Raw genomic sequence first — 20,038 nt, 5'->3', positions numbered from 1 at the left:
CCATGCTGTTCGGTGCCTTAGCGTCTTCTTTACAGCTGGGGACGCGACCCTTGCACATGAATCTCAGCTTCTTTCAAAGGTTTCTGCCTCCAAACTGGACGGACGAGATCGCAAAGCCGAGACAGAGCCTCTCCTACCAAAGAAGGTAACAACTCCAAGCATCCGAGACGCTTTCGGACTGAGTCACGCCGCTGCCGAGCCGCACACGCTGCTGACCCCTGCAGCCTCAGCTCTGCCCAGCGCTGCCCGCACCACGCACACAGCAGACTGATGGTACTGCTGTGGGGACATGGGACTGACATACTGCTGTGGGGACACGGGAATGACATACTGCTGTGGGGACATGGGACTGACATACTGCTGTGGGGACACGGGAATGACATACTGCTGTGGGGACACGGGACTGACATACTGCTGTGGGGACACGGGAATGACATACTGCTGTGGGGACACGAGACTGACAGCACTGCTGTGAAGACACGGGACTGACAGCACTGCTGTGGGGACACGGGAATGACATACTGCTGTGGGGACATGGGACTGACTTACTGCTGTGGGGACACAGGACTGACATACTGCTGTGGGGACACGGGACTGACATACTGCTGTGGGGACACGGGACTGATAGCACTGCTGTGGGGACATGGGACTGACAGCACTGCTGTGGGGACACGAGAATGACATACTGCTGTGGGGACACGGGACTGACATACTGCTGTGGGGACACGGACAGAGGCACTGCTGTGTTACACAGCCCGGTGCAGGGCTGCCTCCGCCTCCGGGCTCATCAGCACAGGAAGGACACGCACCTGCTGGAGCGAGTCCAGAGGAGAGACACAAAGATGCGCTGAGGGCTGGAGTGCTTCTCTTGTGGACTCAGGCTGAGGAGAACTCCGTCTGGAGAAGAGAAAGCTGCAGGGTCGGCTCGCAGCAACCTTCCAGTACCTGAAGGGGGCCTGTAAGAAACATGGGAATGGATTTTCTGGCAGGGCCTGTAGTGACGGGACAAGGAGTTACGGTTTTAAACTAAAAGAGGGTGGATCTAGACTAGAGGTTTTAACTAAAAGAGGGTGGATCTAGACTAGAGGTTTTAACTAAAAGAGGGTGGATCTAGACTAGAGGTAAGGAAGACGTTTTTACAGGGAAGGTGGTGAAACACTGTCACAGGTTGCCCAGAGGTGTGGCGGGTGCCCCATACCAGGAAACATTCGAAGTCAGGACACACAGAGCTCTGCGCAACTTGATCAAGTTGAAGACGTTCCTGCTCTCCTGCTTATCGCAGGAGTAGATGAGCTTTAAAGATCCTTTCCAACCCAAACCCAAATTCTATGGTTCTATGCCTCAACACACACACAGAGCCCTCAGCACCCACATAACCCCCGCTCGCAGCACCGAGCTGCCCCGCTGGCATGGCCCCTGGGCACGGCGCGGACTCAGTCCCAGCTGCGGCCCTCACAGCCGCGGCAGCGCAGCACAGGCGCCCCGGGACCACGGGAGCCGTGCAGGGAACAGCAGCTCCCGGCAGCCGCGCTCACAGCACCGGGCACGCCCCGTGTGCGGCGGGCCTGGAGATGCGGGAGCACACAGGGACACAGGGACCGGGCACAGGGGCACAGGGACACAGGGACACATGGACCGGGCACAGGGACACAGGGACCGGGCACAGGGACACAGGGACACAGGGACCGGGCACAGGGACACATGGACCGGGCACAGGGACACAGGGACCGGGCACAGGGACACAGGGACACATGGACCGGGCACAGGGACACATGGACCGGGCACAGGGACACAGGGACCGGGCACAGGGACACAGGGACACATGGACTGGGCACAGGGACACAGGGACCGCGCACAGGGACACGCCCGCCCCGCTCGCAGCCCCGCACCCACGGCGCGCGCTCACGCGGGCGCGCATGGGCGGAGGCGCGCTTGCGCCCACGGGCACGCGCGGGGCGGGGACAAGAGGCGGAGGCGCGCGAGGAGGAAGAGGAAGAGGAGGAGCAGGAGGAAAAGGAAAGGGGGGAGGCGGGACGTTCCGCGACTTCCCGGCGGCTTGGGCCGGCCCGTCGGCTCCTTTGGCGGGCTGGGGCCGGCGGTTCGGCCCGGTTCGGTTCGGCCCGGCCCGGCCCGGCCCGGCAGGCAGGTAAGTAAGAGAGGATCACAGGGAGCCGCGGGAGTCACGGGCGCGCCACAGGCAGTGACCTCGGCACAGCCGGGAACCCACGTACTCCCACAGGCACGTACAGCCCTTCTCCCCTGTTTGCGGGAGGGACACCCCGGGACGCAGCCCCTCTCCCGTGGGGCTCCCGCGGGGAGCGCGGCTGCTCCTGCCCTTCCCGGTATGCCCGGAGCCGCCCGCTCCTTAGGGCTCCCACCCAGCCCAGCCAGCCGGCCTTGCCAGCACAAGGATGGCCGAAGTGCACAATGCGAAACACACGTATCTGCCGTGTTACGTTAGGAAAAACCCTTCCGTAAAAGAAGGTTATTTGCTTTCAGACAGCTAACGCTATATTCATTAGATTTAATTAGCATCAGAGAATGAAGGACAATACCACCAACACCATGTGTTTAGCAGAGCAAGAGCAACACTTCCTTAAAACAAGCTGCTGTTCCATTGCTGAGATACTGTTAGTTTTATAGATCAACAGCTCTCAAAGGCAAGCCAGGCTCCTCTGAATGGAAGATGAATTTAATTATCTCACTCAGTAATGGAGCAGTGATGCCTAGACTATGGACCAAGTTTGCAGTGCATGGTCCAGAGCTGGTTTATGAAACTATTTTAAAAAATAAGGACATGGTGCCTTTTGTGGCTGCACTGATGATGCACAAAGATACTTGGGTGTTGGCAGTGCGCGTTCAGTCCTAGGGCTGTCATCACAGCCAGACAAAAAGCTGTTTTCACATGACTGAGCAGAGAGGCAGAGCCCAGGGCAGGAAGGTATGGTAGCTCTACCAGCTGCTTTTAGGCTGCTGTGGAAATCCTGTTACTTCTGTGCCCTGTTGCTAGCTTGAATTCTGGATCCAGCTGTAGCACACAGCTGTTATCAGACTCCCCGTTCATTAACTCATCTGGCTCCTTCAAGCAGTTTGCAAGGACATTGTCCCTACTGCAGAGGTATGAAGTCCATCCTGAGGTATCAAGTCCATGAAAAGGCACCAGACTGTCCCCTTTTCAGACTAAGTTTATTCCCAGACAAGTAATTTTACTTGTTCCTGTGCCAACACTGCTTAAAATTATGAACAGCTTTTTATCCTTGCTGATGATTTACACATTTTCCATGTGTATGAATGCACACGGGTGCATGTTTACAAAGTGTTACATATGTGTCTGTATATATGTGTATGCATGCATGTATTTATGGAGCAGAGTCACATTCTTTCTTGGGCAAAAGTGGCCTCACTCTTCGCCAACTTTCCTGGTATGACATGTGTTTGATTTCCTGCATCATCCTTGGCTTTTCCTGTAATTGCTCCCTTTTAAACATAAAATAGGGAAACTGCAGAGAATACTCACAGTTTGCTCTTTATTTCCAAAATTTTTTTTGCAGCAGTTTGGACGATTTCTGAAGGCCTGAACAAAATATAAATAATGGTCAGCTGCACCAGAATTGCCAGGGTAATTTCATGGACCAGGAAAGAATGGGGGAAAAAATCCTGTGGAAGAAATGTCTCAAAGCTGAGTTTCAGTAGTCTTCAAGCACGTGTATATTTTGAAGCATGTTTGAAAGTTTATAGCATCATGAGTACAGTGTCAGGATACATGCCTGTAACTATTTAGATTTAAATTTGAAAGTGAGGAGAAAGGAACTAGAAGTACTGGATTCTTTAAAGGAGTTCAGGCTCAGATTTTAAGATACGGAAGGTAACATCAACTCATACATTTTGCTTATCTGTCAGATTTTCTCTCTGGGTTAAATCCCTTTGTTATTGTAAAATGACTGTTGATTACTCATTCTGTATAGTAGCACCATGTATCATTTTAAAAGAGTAGTTAGAAACACTAGGGTTTACTAAACTGGAGTCAAGTCTTTCTAATACAATGAGAAGAATCTGACTGATGGGGTGACTTGTTTTTCCTTCTTCCTCAGAATGACTGCCTTGTGCACAATTAAACATTTATGTCAAGCAACCAGAAATGAGAACAGATACACAAAAAAATTCTTTGGTACTCTTCTGACACAGACAGCACAGAAGTGGCTCTTTCCTCCATTCTGGGCAGTGATACCTGACCCTAGGAAGTCAGCTGTGTTTGGGCTTACTCAGGCATTTTGTACAGATGAAAAGCCTCACACACAAGCAAAAAGGAAAGCAGCATTTGGAAGTGTTGGGCGAAGAATTCCCTATCGTATTTTGCATGTAATCAACCAGGATGGGGAGAGCTTAGGAAACATGCATCGAGCGGAGGCACTCAGGCTTATGGATGAACATGGCCTGAAACTGGTTCTGCTTCGTGAGAATGTAGAACCTCCAGTTTACAGACTAATGACTGGGCAGCAGATTCATGAAGAACAGCTTAAACGTGCAGAGAAGAAAAAAGCAAGTCCAAAGCCAGGTATGTGCACTGTAAACACTAAACACTGAGGACTTGGAAAAATGCTGCATTAAAAGTGGTTTCAACAGATTAAATCCTCTTACTTGTATTTGTGTAAATCCAAAGCAATGTCACTGCAGTCCACGCTATTAAGGATTTGCAGTGGTGAAAATAAAATTTTGGATTAGTGCAGTCTTCCACAGAGAAGCTTTCTATTGCCCTCCCAGGATTTGCTATTTTGGCATCTGCTGACTTTTTAAAAAATACCTTTATTTGAGTGAATATAACTAGACTGCGGTTCAGTGAGACTCACTGAATTTATGTTTTTTTACTAAAGCATAGAGTCACAGGCAGTTTTTACCAAGTAAGGACCAGATACACCAATATAATTACATAGTTTGTTACCAGTAGTCATGAAACAGTCTCTTCCCCATTTGCTGCTAGGAAGACTAACTCTGGAGCCCTTTCTTGTACAGAGTAAGAGAAAATTTTCCAACATTTAACACTTTTCAGTTTTTTGGTTTTTAGTTGTTTCTTTTTTGACGACTGCCTGCTCCAGCAGTTCAATAAACTGAGATTGGCATGGAGGTTTTAGAAAAGGCATATGATCTTGTATCCTCTCTTGTCCTCAGGGTAATGAATATAGCTGTGCTTTGAGTAGAGTTCTGATTTTAGAGGAGAGCATTATTGTGGTAGTGAGTTGTTATGTTTAAGACACCACAAAAATATTATTCAGATGGTGACTACTTTAGAGAAACTGAGAAAGAGATTGTAGATTGTTCAAGTATATTATAAGGCATAATAACTGGTATTTCCAGTTTAATATTGCACTTGACCATTCAATAAAATGGGCTTGAGATGAAGAGCTGTCTAATGTCAAAGCTTTTACCTTCAGCTGTCCTATGTGCAGAACACAGGAATTTGCACACTAAGTCTTTAATTCCAGATCCAATTCCAACCTGTTTGTTAGACCTACATTGTGAATTGTATGAACAAGACTCTAATTAAAAATACCTTAAGCCTTCTGACCCTGAAGAGATTTTCCTGTGTGCCTCAAACATGCAGTCAGTCTCCCAGTTGTGGTAGTGAGTGTGAGAGTATCAAGCGGCCACCCTCAGGTGAGAGTGGTGCATGCTGAGACAATGAGATCAGAGTGCTCTGAGAAAGCAGCACGGGAGGAGGGAGTCAAGCGGACAAAGCACCATAAGCTGATAAAAGAGAGCAACAAGTACAGGTTTGTCCAATGTTAAGCCAACACTGTTTCAGTTCTGTTTTAAACAGGGGTGGTTCAGAAGGAGTTATCATTTTCTTCAGCTATTGCCAAGAATGACTTAGAGACCAAGATTAAACAGATAACAGCGTGGATTGAAAAGAAACACCATGTTAAAATTACCATTCGGCAAGCAAAAGACTGCAGTACAGACATGGTAAGTGCACTCCTGAGAGATGGACCAGTCAATGTCATTAGATAGCTGCAGGTATATTGACCTTCCCTATTGGGTACTGCCAAGATTTTTAGTATCTCAGCAAAGATCTAGGTCCCGTGCAAGTAATGGTTGCCTGCTGTAAACTGCACCTGTTCAAACACTGGTGTAGAAAAGTAATCCCAGACAGTTTGAATACCATGCTTCCTTAAGAATCCAGCTGCAGTACTGGCTTGGGCAGCAGAGTCTAAGCAGTGAAATTTTCTTACTTATGGCTTTAGCCAGCTCACCCACTGAAAACTTTTAACAGTGTGGTTCAAAAAAAATTGTCTGTATTTTAGCTGGATTATTTCACCAACGGTTCTTCTGGAGCTGCATTTATGCAACTTTGGCTAAGGTTAGTTGTCCATTCCTACATGAAAAACTATTGGAATGGTGTTCCAAGACTAGCAAAGTGAACATCTCTAAAAATATTAAGAAGCTGATGGAGACATCCCAGTATAATTGCAGGGCCTTGAGACTTCACTGTCATTCACAAAATCCCAAAAATGGAGTTTTTATAATTATTCTGTGTAAGACTTTTTTTTCCTCCTCATAATGTCTTATAGTGAATTAGGTGTTCTTGACGATTGGCTCAACTAAATTGCTGGGGAAAATTGTGATACTTCATCCAAAAAACTGAAACTTTTCATAGGAAGTTAAATTCACAGGGGAGGGGTAACAGGAAGAACTGACAATAGGAGGGAACTGAACATTTCATGACAGTCCTGATTTACACTGTCTGTAAATTTAAAGGCTTAATAATGAGGTTAGGAATTTAGTGTGTTACCTGAATGCACTGTTACCACTCAGTTCAATACTACCAGGTCCTGCTAACCTTAGAACAATACTACCCCTTAAGAAAAAAAAGCCTCATATAATAATATATCTGAATCTAGAGAAGGAGGAGGGTGGAGAGGAGCCAGATGCAGCCCACTCTCAGACACCCTTGAAGAGGAAAACACAAGGAGTCAGCAGTCCAGCCTAAATGTCAGGAAATGGCTGAATCCTTCTCTAGTGACTTGCCTAAACCTGCTTATGAGTAAAGAACAGTTAGGAAATACAAGCTGAAATGCTCAAACTAGGACTAGCAACTAGCTTGTTTCAGCTAATAGTTAAACTAAGCAGATCATGTTACTAGAGCATCTTGAAATATTTTTCTACCTGTATTTGTGTGTTCATTTAGTTCCATTTTTCTCCTCCTTTTTAGTTCACGCTTTTTGATCAAATTTTGGAGACTGTGTCTGAGAAAGCCACTTATCTTTCCAAGCCAAGAGTTGCTAGAGAAGGAGTGAGTATCTGTGTTTTGAGGCACATGTCTGACAAAGAGTTGAAAGAACACCAGAAGATGGAAATGAAGAAAAACAATACAGTAAAGAAAGATGAGAGCGAAGATCTAAAGTCAAATGAGTTGTATCAGTGACTTTCTGAAGCAGTGTAAACAATATATATTTATTTAAAAAATTAAAAAAAAAATAGATAAAGTTATTGTTGAGCTTTGCATTGGTCATTCCATGAAGAACACTGTCTTGGTTAACCTTTGCTACAGAGTCCGAATTTCAGTGGCTGGTATTCCATTTTCCATGAGTTTATCCACTGTCTTGCTTTCCATCACAGCCTCATCCTTTCCTGGCTGCTTTTTAGGAGGCGTGTAGCCACTGAGACAAGAGGCTAAGCTCCTCTTGGGACGAGAACGCTTTGCCTGGCAGAAATAAATCCCAGAATTAGTAAACTTAACATATCTGTGGAGCAAGAGTACTGTTGGGGTGGGGAAAAAATCAATGTACAGGCCAGGACTGCATTACCTAAAGGAGCTTCATAAATGAAGAATCTCACAAATTAAATATCTAGGTAACTTGTTTTCCTGCTTGAAGTCACATTCTAAAACAGGTTTACCCTACTCTGCAATGACATGATACAGGTGAGAAAACTTCCAGGAGTGTAACTTACTTTCAAGTTCAGCTTTCTCTTCTGGGGATCATGTACAACTGCATGCCTTGCTAGGCTCTGCTACAGTTACAAAGAGCAGGGAAAAAAAAAAAAAAAAAAAAGAAGAGTTATGTTTCTAATTTCAGATAATGGCATTCAGATAAGAACAGTTAAAAAAACACATACTTTCATTGCAAACACTTTTCCACAGCCTGGATAATCACAAGAGAATGGTTTTTTCTCCTCATGAAAAGAGAGGATATGGCTTTGAAGATTAAATAAAGTTGTGTAAGTTCTTCCACATCCTTCTCTGGGGCAGCGGCAGACTTCCCTCTCCACAGCATGTGTCTTTTGATGCTGCTTGAGGTAATCCTTCCGTTTAAAAGTTTTGTTACATTCACTGCAGACTATTGGCTCTAAGTGGGAGGAAGAAAGGTAGAGTACAAATTAACAATTTCTTACAGAAGCTCAGAATCAAAGCCTAGTGGTCCATTAGAACAATGCTAAAATCAACATGAATTGCAAGGAACTTAAGAGACTTCAGAAGGATCATGCAGTATGAATTATCCAGATCTAAAATCCTACAAAAAACCATTTTTTGTTAACTGACTCACAAAGTTCAGTTAGTATATTGAGCAGCATTTTCATCTAAGGTCTAGTTGGAGTGACAGCCACTTTACCAACAAAGTTAGTATACTAGTTTGGTGACACTGACAAGCTGATAAAATGAATACAGCAAGGACGCCTCTTCAGATTAGCCGTTGGTTTCCTGTTTGTATCATAAATTACAAAAGCATTTGGAATTTACCTGTATGACTGACTTTATTATGTTTCAGAAGCTCTGTCCAAGTCTTTCCGATGTATGAGCAGTTTTCCTTCTTGCATGCATAGCCTGTCAGACAGGACAGATGTTTACAGTAACAAAGGGTCTGGCAAACAGTGCAGTTTTACAGGGGAGAACTCCACTTCTAGCATTTCAAAATTAAAAACCAGTTATTCCTTGTCTCCTCCCATACTGCACAGGAATAGGGTAAGAGACAATGATCAATCAACACGAATTAGAACAAGAAAAAAAGTAACAGTTTGAGGTAAGGAACCTTGTCTATCACTGACACCAGTTGTCCAGAGAGGTTGTGGAAGACCCTAGCCCTGGAAACATTCAATACCACTGGATGCAGTCCTCAACAACCTGGTCTAACTGGCCCAGCCTTGAGCAGGGAACTGGACCAGATGACCTTCAGAGATCCTTTCTGACCTAAATGATTTTGGGAAACTCTCTCTCCTTGCTTCGGTAAAGCCACTTCCTCCCAGCCATACACTTTCTCTCAAATAGATGAAAATAACTAGTAATATATATTACTTCTATATAAATATTTGTCCTGCGTATTAAAAAGAAATACTGACCATAGAGTAATATTCCAGAGTCTAAAGAGGTTCTACCATTCTATCAAGCAGGCAGGAACCACAGAAAGTCAACACTATTTAAATCCTAGGACTGGAATGCTCAAAAACTTATGAACAAGTCCTAGCCTTAAAAAAAGGGAATCACAGTACAAATCACAGCCTTCTGGGTACTCTTCCTAGTCTGTTTGGTTTGTTTGGTTTGGTTTTGGTTTTTTCCTGTCACTGACAGCTGGTTATCTGTCAGTGAAAGAACAGATAGGAGGGCAGCAGGATTAGCTCAAACATACATGGCCACATCACGATGATTTCACTTAAAAGCCTCTCACATAGGTTCATTAATAACTAACAATACACATGGTTCTGCCAAGGCTCCATAGGAAATCTGTGGCAGAATTGGCAACTAATCCTAAACTCTGAACATCTAGGCTAATGCCTTCATCAGCAGCCCATCTCCAAAAGATGGATTATTTGCAAGGAAGAACCTCAGGAGAAGAAATAACTGAAGGAATCCTGAGCTCTGCTCAGACTGCCACAAATACACCATAACTGAACACTGCAATGCCCCACAGTTACATCCAACTCTACTATTCAAAACAGCTGTTCTTGTCTTGTCTGGATCACTAGGCCCAGAACACTTTCAGATCTGTCATGCATCCTCTGCACTGGAAGCAGTCCTTTCTCCTTTGCTGAAACATAACTTAAAAAGAAAAAACAGTTGTACCTTCATGTATCTTCTCATGTCGCTTTAGTCGAGTTGGAGTAGAGAAACACTTTCCACATCCTTCTTTATTACATCTAGGTACAAAATAACAGTGGTTTCACTTCTTTCACCATATCTACCTATTTTTATTACATCAAGAACAATTAAAATGAACAAAATAATCCAAGTTTCCCTTTGCCTACAGATCTGTGTGCGTCCTCTCACCTTGTTAAAGTAAATTCCATAATAGTTTTTTAATAGATTTGGATGACTTTAAGAGTTAGAACCATAGTGTGATTTCCAAATACACAGCAAGCTGAGCTTTAGCTGAAGAGTGAAGCCTTGTGTCATCCCTACCCAGCAGGCTCTTCAAACATAAAAGAATGACAGGAAGGTTTAAGTGGCTTGTACAGAACCAGCAGAGCACAGACATTTTTCTCTGTCATCCAACCACAGTAGTGCATTTCACTTGAGTGGAATGAACACCCATGTTAAGTGTGACCCACCTGTAAGAAATACAGGACTGAACTTGCTTTTAGCAGATCTATAGTGATGTGTTACCCAAATGGAGTTGCAATGCACAGCTTCCAAGTCTCTCCCCTTTTCCTAGGTGCTACTCACATCAATGTCAGCCAAGCTACTGCTCCTTACTGGGAAATAAAGGTAGCTGCGTTTTTCGTTACTGTGCAAGCTCTTAGGCTTGTATTTCAAACTGTGAACTAAAAACTGGGGGGTAGGAGCGTGTTGTGTTATTTTTTTATAAAACTGGAATGCTGGAGTTAAAGAGCACCAAGATTGTTGCTCGAAACAGATCACTGAGCAAAGGATTAGTACAAGAACATACTTGCAGACCTGACTACAAACTGATTTTTTTTACTGCCACATCAATTAAAAGGCTGAGAAAATGCACCTGTTTTCATTTACACTGTTTAAGTCTTAAAGTTCAGTATCAAAATTATCCACATACTTGAAGGGAGGTTCATTGGTGTGGTGACACTGATGAACTTTAAGCTGTTGATGCTTCTTGAAAGACTTGTTACAGCCTTCAAAGTCACACTATTGAGGAAATTAAGTTATCATTAGAGGCCAAATAATGACAATTCAGTTCACGTGTTTGCTGAAGTCTCAGTCACAGTATTTGAACTTACACAAGTACCACGCAATAACAAGTTGAAGTATTTCACCAGATACACAAGGAGCTTGTTTAGCCTCTACTGTACAGTACAAAGGTAATTTACTCACCACATATTGCTTTGGCTGATTTTGATGCTTGCGCGCAAAGTGCTTCTTCATGTTTGATTTTGTTCCAAATTTCGCATTGCACCCATCAGCTGTGCACCTGCAAATGAACTGCATTTTTTATTACTGCTGTCAGTGACTTGTTCCCCAGGCAGATACAGAAATCACTGTACAAGAACAACACACAGAAGAATTACTGAAATTCACAACTCAAACACATAAGTTTGCTTTGAAGACACTAAAAAGCCAGAGGCTAAGTTAGGCTTTTACTAATGTATTCTTGGGGGTGATCTGCCTATTCTTTTAAGCATATTAAAGCCACAGATCATTGCCAGAACAGGGGGTTTGATCTCACCCTGTGTGCACAGTTATAACAGTGCCCATGACAGCAAAAGCATGCACATCCTGTCTCGACTTTTCTTTCCTTAAGAACAACCGCACTTCAGCTTAGGAAGTAAAAACTTGGGCCTTACTCGAACGGCTTTTCCCCGGTGTGCGTGAGGAGGTGTCGGGCGCGGTGGAAGTCCCTTGTGAACCCTTTACCGCAGCCTTCATAATCGCAAACATACGGCCTCTGAAAGAGAGGAGCTGTTCCAGGGGCAAACCCCCCGCCTCTGGAGCTCGGCCGCCCCGGGCAGGCCGCCGTCAGCGGGATGCCCCGGCCACATCCCGCAGCCCGCGCCGTGTCCTGGCACGCCCGAGGAGCTGAAGCGGCCTGCCCGGTGCCCCGCGGGCTCCCAGCGCGGCGCCCACGCCTCGCTCACACAGGGCCCGCCCTCCCAGCCGGCACGGCTCACCTCGCCCGTGTGCCGGCAGAGGTGTGCGGACAGCCGCCAGCCCTTGCTGAAGGTGGCGTCGCAGCCGGGGAAGGAGCAGATGTACGCGCGGACGGGGAGAACGCTCCCGCTGCCGCTGGCGCCGCCATCCTCCTGCGCGCCCGCCATGCCGGAGGGCACGTGACCGAGCGCGCGGGCGGGGCGGGGCGGCGCGTGCTCGGTGCGGCGGGCGCGCGCGGGGCCGCGTGCCGGGGCTCGGGCCCTGAGGGAGGTGCGCGGCCGCCGCCCGGGAGACGCGCCCGGAGCGCTTTCTTCTGAGCCGCGCACCGAATCCCAGAGTATCCTGGGTTGGAAGGGACACACAAGCGTCATCGAGTCCAGCTCTTGGCCCTGCACAGGGCCGTCCTCAAGAGTAACACCATGGGCCTGAGAGTGTTGTCCCAACGCTTCTTGAACCCTGTCAGGCTGGTGCTGCTGTTAAAAACGGGCCAGGAGACCTGCTCCTTTGAAAAGCCTTTATTAGTCAGCTCTTTAAAGGGGGAACTCGAGGGGTCGCCTGCGCCGCCGCTGCTCCTGTCGCCGCCCTCGCTCCTGTCGCCGCTGAGGATCAGGTGTCAGTCGGACCTTCTGCTCTCGCCGCAGCAGAGTCGGGAGGCTCCGATCTCGCGGGAATTCCCGGCAACCCAACTGGGCTCGTGTGGTCTAGGGGGGTCACTTCTTCCCAGTCCCTTTGTGGTCGTGGCGAGGCGGCAGAAGCAGAATTCAGTCTTTAGGTAGCTGAGGGTCTTCTCGGTGTTGTAGTGCCTCCCTTTTTACCTGGATTTGGTGCTGGGTCGCGGCTTTTGGGTCCGCTTGCCGGCAGCTGTACTTCGGTTTTGGAGCGGTGCACCATGGAAGTCCTTGGATTTTCCTATTAGGCGGGGCCGGCAGCTCGAGGAGCCGGCAGGGAACGGCGACAGCCTAGCCCGACGGAAGGGGGGGGCCCCGGGGTTTTAGAGGGGGTATACAACTTGGAATGAGATTTTTGAGGGTACAAACTTTGGTACAAACAGCTTAACAGACCGGTTTACAACTGGCATAATATTTGAAACAGTACAACTTTTTAACAAATGGCAGACTGTGTAAGAAAATGGGAATCTCTTACATTTTATTCATTTCAGTCCCCCCTCTATTTCTTTGATCGAGCCTTTGCCCGCATCAATTGGCAGTTTTTTTTGATTCATGGGAGTATATCTTTTTTAATTTCTGGTATTGGTTATATATTCTTTTGGCTTTATTCAGTTCTTCAGTTTGGGGTTCTAGTCTTATTTCAGTAGGTTTGGGGCTTGCTTGAATGGTTGCAGTTCGAATTAAACAGGGGAATATTACAATAAATAAGTCAATAGGTAAGTTTTTATTAAGGGGCTTATCAATTTCATTCAGTGGCTTTTCTTTTATTAAATTTGCAACTCCCTTTGGATTGTCTAATTTTTTTTGGTAAAATAATTCTCTTATAGGGCACTCTCTAGTTAGGTGCTGCATAAACATTGCAGCAATTTTTACCATCCAATATTGTTTTTCATTTTTTTGGCAAGTAGATACTTGGGTTATATTAAAACACGTGGGACTCACATGAGTGTGAACTCTTATAAGGGACTGCAGATTCTCTTCATCATAGATGAGATGGTAGCCCCTAGAGCATGTTCCTTTGGCATGTTTGCTTATTAATGGGACTATAATTAGTCCTCCCAAGAGTCCAGTATGAACCATTATCTCGATCTCACCTGGTCTTGCCTCTTGGGTTAGGGAAGTGGGATAGTCATTCTTAGGGCATGCTCCTTCGGTGGGTTTGCTCATCAATAGGACTATAATTAGTCCTCCCAAGAGTCCAGTATGAACCATTATCTCGATCTCACTTGGTCTTGCCTCTTGGGTTGGGGAAGTTATTTAGCTGGCCTTATGGAGTTTCTTTCAGTGTGCTCCCACTTGTTCAGTTTTTGATTAGGCTTTCTGTGGTGTGCCCTATAAGAGATCTGTAATGATATTATTATCACAACCTTTTTAACACTTTATAATAACTTAGAACAACAACTTACAGAGAACATTTTATGATCTAATTGGGCTTTGGTCGTTTCTTGAAGGTTATTTTAAGTGTGTTTGGATCTCTAATGGTAGTCCATTCAGAGGGAGTCTCTGCTGGGGTAACAGAGTCACTGGGAAGTGGCAATGGTCCTTTTACTCGGGATATGTGTGTCCAACCTTTTTCTTGGGTTCTCACTGCAGTGTGGGTTGTGAGCAGGACCTGGAATGGACCTTCGAATTTGGGAGTTAGTGGAATGGTATTCCAAGATTTAATTAGGACCCAGTCCCCTGGCTTTATTTGGTGTACATCCGCATCTAAGGGGGAGGTTTGAGGAAGATACCCTCTTCTCTTAAGATCGGCCAATGTCTTTCCAATTGTTTTAATATATTCTTGAGTGGCTGCCTCCCCTTCTAAATAATTTGCAGTGCTGTAAGGAGTTAGTAAGAAAGGGAGTCCAAACATCATCTCATATGGTGAAGCCCCTATGTCTGACCTTGGCCGAACTCGGATTCTCAAGAGTGCTAGGGGCAGACATTTTAGCCAATTCATTCCAGTTTCTGTTATCAATTTAGTCAATACATTTTTGAGGGTTTTATTCATCCTCTCAACTCTCCCCGAGCTTTGGGGATGCCAGGGTGTATGCAACTGCCATTTAATTCTCAAGGCTTTAACAACATCATGCAGGACTTGTGCTACAAAGTGGGGGCCTCTGTCTGAATCGATGTTATTTACCAGTCCATATCGGGGGATGGTGTGTTCTAATAGTATTTTTATTACTACTTGTGCTGTTTCCCTTTTTGTAGGGAAGGCTTCTATCCAATGTGTTAAGTGATCAACTATAACCAAAAGGTGCTTATATCCCTGTACTGGAGGCATTTTTGTGAAGTCTATTTGTATACTTTGAAAGGGTCTTAATGCTATTTGTCTTTCTCCTGGTGTGGGCTTTTTCATTACTTTTTGATTTACTTTTTGACAAATTAGGCATCCTTCAGTCACTGCTTTGGCTAGGTTATAGATTTCAACACATAGGTGTTCCCTCAGGAAATGATCACACAACCCTTGGGTGCCCCAGTGGGTTAAGCTATGGATTTCTGCCAGTATTTTTCGAGCTATTGCTTTATTTAGGAATGTTCTTCCATCTGGGGTCAGCCATTCCCCCTGCTTCCCTTGGTGTAAACCTAACTTTTTTATTTCTTTTAATTCATTTTCATCATATATTGGTTCACTAACTTTGTTAGCTGGTACATCATTTAAAGTAAGAATTTTTATTGGTTCTCCCAGCCTTTGAGCTGCTAGTTTGGCTGCTTGATCAGCTACTTGGTTGCCCTTTCCTTCAAATGTGTCCTTTTTTTGATGTCCCTTGACATGTACAATTGCTATTTCTTGGGGCTTCATAAGAGATTCTAATACCAATTTAATTAATTCTTTATGTATCAGATTTTTCCCCTTTGAATTTAGGTAGCCTCTTTCTTCCCAGATTTTTCCAAATGTGTGTACTATTCCAAATGCATATCTCGAGTCTGTGTAGATTGTACCTTGGTCTTGTTCTAATAAATCTAATCCCCTCTTGAGGGCATAGACTTCACAACACTGGGCAGACCAATGGGGGGGCAGTTTTTCTTTTTCTATAACTTTTAAATTGTCTCTTTCTGTACCTTCGACTATTGCATAGCCTGATATTCTCTTTCCCTCTATCACCCTAGATGATCTATCAATAAATAGCACCCTCCCACATGGTAGAGGTGTATCTTCAAGATCTTCCCTTACTTTTGTTTGTAAATCTATGATTTCCAGGCAATTGTGCTCTAAGTTTGGTGTGGGTTCCCCTGAGAGGAACTGGGCAGGATTTAGACTTTTTGATGTGATTAGCTCCAAATCACTGGTGCCGGTTAAAATCACTTCATATTTTAAAATTCTAGAGTCAGTCAGCCATTGTTGAGCCCTTTGGCTCAACACTGTCCTGAGATCATGGGGTGTGTGTGCAATGATTTTTCCCTGCAGTGTCAGTTTTTGTGCTTCCTCTACAAGAACAGCTGTGGCTGCTACAGCCTGGAGGCAAGCCGGCCACCCTCTTGTAACTGGATCCAAAAGTTTGGAAAGATATGCGACAGGCTTTTTGTGTCCTCCCCATTCTTGGGTTAATACTCCATAAGCTATTCCCCCTTCAGAGTTAATGAATAGGTCAAACTTTTTCTTAAGGTCTGGGAGACTCAGGACAGGGGCTGAAGACAATTTTGTCTTTAGGTCTTTCAATTGTTCTTCATCCTTATCAGTCCATTTTACAGGTTCAGGTTGGACTAACTTCTCATAGAGAAATTTAACACTTTGGGAATATTTTTCTATCCATAGCTTGCAATAACCAAATAGTCCTAATAATTTCCTTATATCTCTTTTTGTGGTTGGAGCTGGGATTGAGAGTATACCTGAGATTCTCTCAGGGCTTAATTTTTTACACCCTTCCCCAATGAGGTGTCCGAGGTATGTGACTTGTGATTCTACAAACTGTAATTTGTTCTTTGACACTTTGAGGCCTTTTTCTCCTAGAAAATTTAAGAGATTAATACTGGTTTTTTTTCACTTCATCTTTCTCTCTCCCCGATATTAGGAGGTCATCTACATACTGCAGGATTTGTACATTATTTTTAGGGATAAACTGCCTTAGTAACTCTTCTAGGGCTTGTCCGAAAAGGTTTGGGCTTTCAGTGAACCCTTGAGGAAGACGAGTCCATCTTAGTTGCTGCTTTCTCTTACTTTCAGGGCACTCCCATTCGAAAGCAAACCAATCTCGGCTTCCTTCTGCCAAAGGACAGGCCCAAAAAGCATCTTTTAGATCTACTACAGTAAACCAGGAATGTTCTCTAGGGATCCTGCTCAGGAGTGTGTAGGGGTTTTGTACCACCGGGTGCCTGGTAATTGTTTTTTTGTTTACTTCTCTTAGGTCTTGCACTAATCTAAACTTATTTTCTGCCTTTTTTACAGCCAGAATAGGGGTGTTGTGGGGTGACATACAAGGTTCTAATATTCCTTCTGTGAGTAGATGGGTTATAATTGGCGTTAGTCCTTTTTTCCCTTCCAGAGAAATAGGATATTGCCTGACCCTTATAGGAGGCGTATTTTCTTGCATTTTTATTTCTATAGGTGGGATATCTAAATATCCATATTTTCCCTCCTCGGCCCAGACTTCTGGCTTGATTTCTTTCAAGTCTCCAATAGTCAGCCTCATCATTTGTACTACCATTTTTCCTTCTCTAGGAAGAATCCCTACTCCCAACTGAACTTGCAGGTCCCTTCCCAGCAAGTTACTGTCTATTTTGGGTAGATATATTAAATTAGTGACACATCTCTTGGAATTTCCTTTAATTTCTATATTTTCTATAACTGAGGCTTTGAAAGGCTCCCCTTCTGCTCCTAGGACTTCACAGGTTTTTCTTCCAATTGTAATTCCAACTGGAAGTCGGTTAATACACGATTTATCGGCACCAGTATCTACTAAAAATTCAAACTCTTCATGTTGGGGACCTACTTCAAAGTTTACTATGGGCCCTTCTTGATGTTTCGTGGGGTCCCCTAACGCATAGAGCCCATGACACCCCTAATCCTCTTTGACTTCTCCTTTTAATAATTTTTCCAATGCCTCTTGCTCCCCTACGACAGTCTCATCAAATGACAATTTTTTGCAATATTTTTTTAAGTGTCCTATTTCTCCACAATAAAAACAGGCTCGGGTCTCTCTCAGTCTCTGAGGAGTACCCCAAGATGGTGGGTTCCTTCCTCTTCCTTTTTCTGGTAAAGATTTTGTGTTCCTTTCACCCCTAGCATCCTCTTTGAGATCCCTTACACTCTCCCTGGCCACGGCTACCATAATCCTGGTTTTTGCTTTTGTTCTTTCTTCATCTCTCCTAAGATATACTCTTAGTGCTTCCCTTAATAATTCATTTATTTCTCGGTCTTGCCAGTCCTCCATCTTTTCAAGTTTTCTTCTGATATCTGGCCAGGATTTTGTGACAAACTGTAACTTTAATAATATCTGTCCCTCTGGGCTATCTGGATCCAAATTAGAATATTGCTGGAAATTCCGTCTGAGCCTGCTCAGCCAGGCTGCTGGGGTTTCATCTTTCTCTTGGGCCCTGTCAAAAGCTAATTTGGTGTTGCTACTCCGAGGAACTGATTCTTTAATACCTTTTATCATTAGGTTTCTATAATCCTCCATATTTCTCCTCCCTTCTTCTCTGTTTGGGTCCCACCCTGGGTCAGCTATTGGCAACTTCTGGTCACCGGGGGGGCCCATTCGGTTTTCTTTCTCCCAGATGCGCATTCCTGCTGCCCTAACCAACCGAAACTCGTCCGGATTGAAGAGTATATTTAAGATGGAGTTTAGTTCTCCCCATGTATAAATATTTGGGCTTAAAAACTGGTCAATCTGGTTGGCAATTCCCACTGGGTTTTCAACCAGATTCCCCAGTTCTTTCTTAAAATTTCTGACTTCTGACGCTGTTAAAGGTGCATTGACAAACCCTATTCCTCCAACTGCCCCACCCAATGGGACCTCCCTTAGGGGAAAGAGTTTGGTTTTTGACCTGGTGTTACTGTAAGGTCCTTCTGGGGTTTTTATTGCCTGGCAGGACGCATTGTTAGTTGCCAGACCTAGCTCCCAGCTGTGAGGGGGTGCAGGGATTGTGGATGGTGAAGGAGAGGAGGTTAGACCAGTGTTAGGAAACGGCAGAGGGTAAGAGGGGTTATAAGCTGGAGGGGGGCAAGTTGGGGAAAGAACAGGGATTACAGTTTGAGAAGGTGGGATATGATTTTCAAATGAGGTTGGAGGATTAGTAGGGATAGTTTGTAGCCCTTCGGGATAAACTGGAGGAGGAGGCAAATGTTCTAAGGGGTCCCAATTATGGCTAGCTTCTTCTTGGTTCTCCTGCTTTTCATTCTTTTGTTTCCCTTGCTGTAACTTACATATTTTTGCTGTTTCATTTTTGACTACTTGTTTCTGCCAACAGATAGCATAGAGTATTTGTTCAGTACTTGAATCTCCTCGAGATTTCAAGTATTGAGTTAATTGTGAACACATCCAGGGGTCTCTAGTTCCACACCATGGCCATCTTTCAGGTAAATCTAGCTTAGGCCAAGCCTCTATGCAATAATGGATCATCTTGATCCTGTCCAAGCTTTTAGTGGCTTCATCAAACTCCCATAGCTCTAACATTTGTCCTAGTGGACTGTCTGGTGGAATTTGTTTTATCTTTTTCTCTCTCTCTTCAACTGGCTCCACTCTACTTATGTATGCCCCCATTTTCAGTGGGTCTCAAATAAAAACTACGCTGTTCTTATTCTGACAGAAACTTTACTTCAGGGCAACCCAAAGCAAAATTACTTGTCTTTGTTTTAATTAAACTTCTTTAAGGTGCCCCTATACCTACACAAGTTTAAAGGTGTGCAGCCCAAATTTTAACTCTCACTCACTCTTTGAGCACTCGTAAGTAGCCCCAGGGACCCCCTCAGGGTCTGGGCACTACCCCTGCCAGTGCTCGGAATGCCCCACAGGTAGCCTGGTGACCCGCCCTTAGGGCCTCAGCCACTACCCCTTAGCAAGCACTCCTTTACTCCCCTGCACCCGGACAGCGTACCTCTTCCCTGGGCACCCCCGACCAGTTCTACCTCTCGAACCCGGAAAGCGTACCCAAGATACCCCCGACCAATGCAGACTTTTATCCCAGCACCCTGACAGCTACCCCAGCCAGTCTCCAAAGCACCCCGAAAGCAGCCTATCTTTGCTACCCCAGCCGGTGCTCAGACGCTCTGGGCCGTAGCCTCAGCCAGTACCCTTTATCCCAGCACCCCGACAGCTACCCCAGCCAGTCTCCAAAGCACCCCGAAAGCAGCCTATCTTTGCTACCCCAGCCGGTGCTCAGACGCTCTGGGCCGTAGCCT

The 20,038-nt window shown here is 45.1% G+C and overlaps 2 protein-coding genes across 4 annotated transcripts; one reads left to right on the top strand and one right to left on the bottom strand.

Annotated features, from left to right (window-relative positions):
- Window positions 1-2,035: 2,035 nt before the first annotated feature.
- MTIF3 (mitochondrial translational initiation factor 3) lies at window positions 2,036-7,492 on the top strand. Of its 3 annotated transcripts, none has more exons than XM_066313109.1 (4): window positions 2,036-2,150; window positions 4,092-4,555; window positions 5,816-5,961; window positions 7,208-7,492. In XM_066313109.1, exons 2-4 carry the CDS (start codon window positions 4,093-4,095, stop codon window positions 7,418-7,420), a joined length of 822 nt encoding a protein of 273 aa, XP_066169206.1. In that variant the 5' UTR covers window positions 2,036-2,150; window position 4,092; the 3' UTR covers window positions 7,421-7,492. The 3 variants fall into 3 exon arrangements, with proteins under 3 accessions (XP_066169206.1, XP_066169204.1, XP_066169207.1); XM_066313107.1 differs by having other exon boundaries at window positions 2,037-2,146; XM_066313110.1 differs by lacking the exon at window positions 2,036-2,150 and adding an exon at window positions 3,573-3,706.
- GTF3A (general transcription factor IIIA) lies at window positions 7,422-12,213 on the bottom strand. Its single transcript, XM_066313106.1, has 9 exons — window positions 12,067-12,213; window positions 11,743-11,843; window positions 11,273-11,369; window positions 10,998-11,086; window positions 10,052-10,125; window positions 8,735-8,818; window positions 8,113-8,342; window positions 7,948-8,007; window positions 7,422-7,699 (listed from the first exon to the last, which is right to left on the bottom strand). Exons 1-9 carry the CDS (start codon window positions 12,211-12,213, stop codon window positions 7,541-7,543), a joined length of 1,041 nt encoding a protein of 346 aa, XP_066169203.1. The 3' UTR covers window positions 7,422-7,540.
- Window positions 12,214-20,038: the final 7,825 nt, after the last annotated feature.

Source organism: Sylvia atricapilla, chromosome 2, assembly GCF_009819655.1.
Source record: "Sylvia atricapilla isolate bSylAtr1 chromosome 2, bSylAtr1.pri, whole genome shotgun sequence".
Lineage (NCBI taxonomy): Eukaryota > Metazoa > Chordata > Aves > Passeriformes > Sylviidae > Sylvia > Sylvia atricapilla.
The sequence above is the reverse complement of the archived record's forward strand: the minus strand, read 5'-3'. Positions and strand labels throughout refer to the sequence as shown.

Coding starts and splice junctions, on each gene's coding strand:
- MTIF3 (XM_066313109.1), top strand. CDS start 4,093: ATGACTGCCTTGTGCACAATTAAACATTTATGTCAAGCAACCAGAAAT. Junction 4,556..5,815: donor AAAAGCAAGTCCAAAGCCAG/GTATGTGCACTG, acceptor TGTTTTAAACAG/GGGTGGTTCAGAAGGAGTTA. Junction 5,962..7,207: donor AAGACTGCAGTACAGACATG/GTAAGTGCACTC, acceptor CCTCCTTTTTAG/TTCACGCTTTTTGATCAAAT.
- GTF3A (XM_066313106.1), bottom strand. CDS start 12,213: ATGGCGGGCGCGCAGGAGGATGGCGGCGCCAGCGGCAGCGGGAGCGTT. Junction 11,844..12,066: donor TCTGCCGGCACACGGGCGAG/GTGAGCCGTGCC, acceptor CCTCTCTTTCAG/AGGCCGTATGTTTGCGATTA. Junction 7,700..7,947: donor AGAGAAAGCTGAACTTGAAA/GTAAGTTACACT, acceptor TATTTCTGCCAG/GCAAAGCGTTCTCGTCCCAA.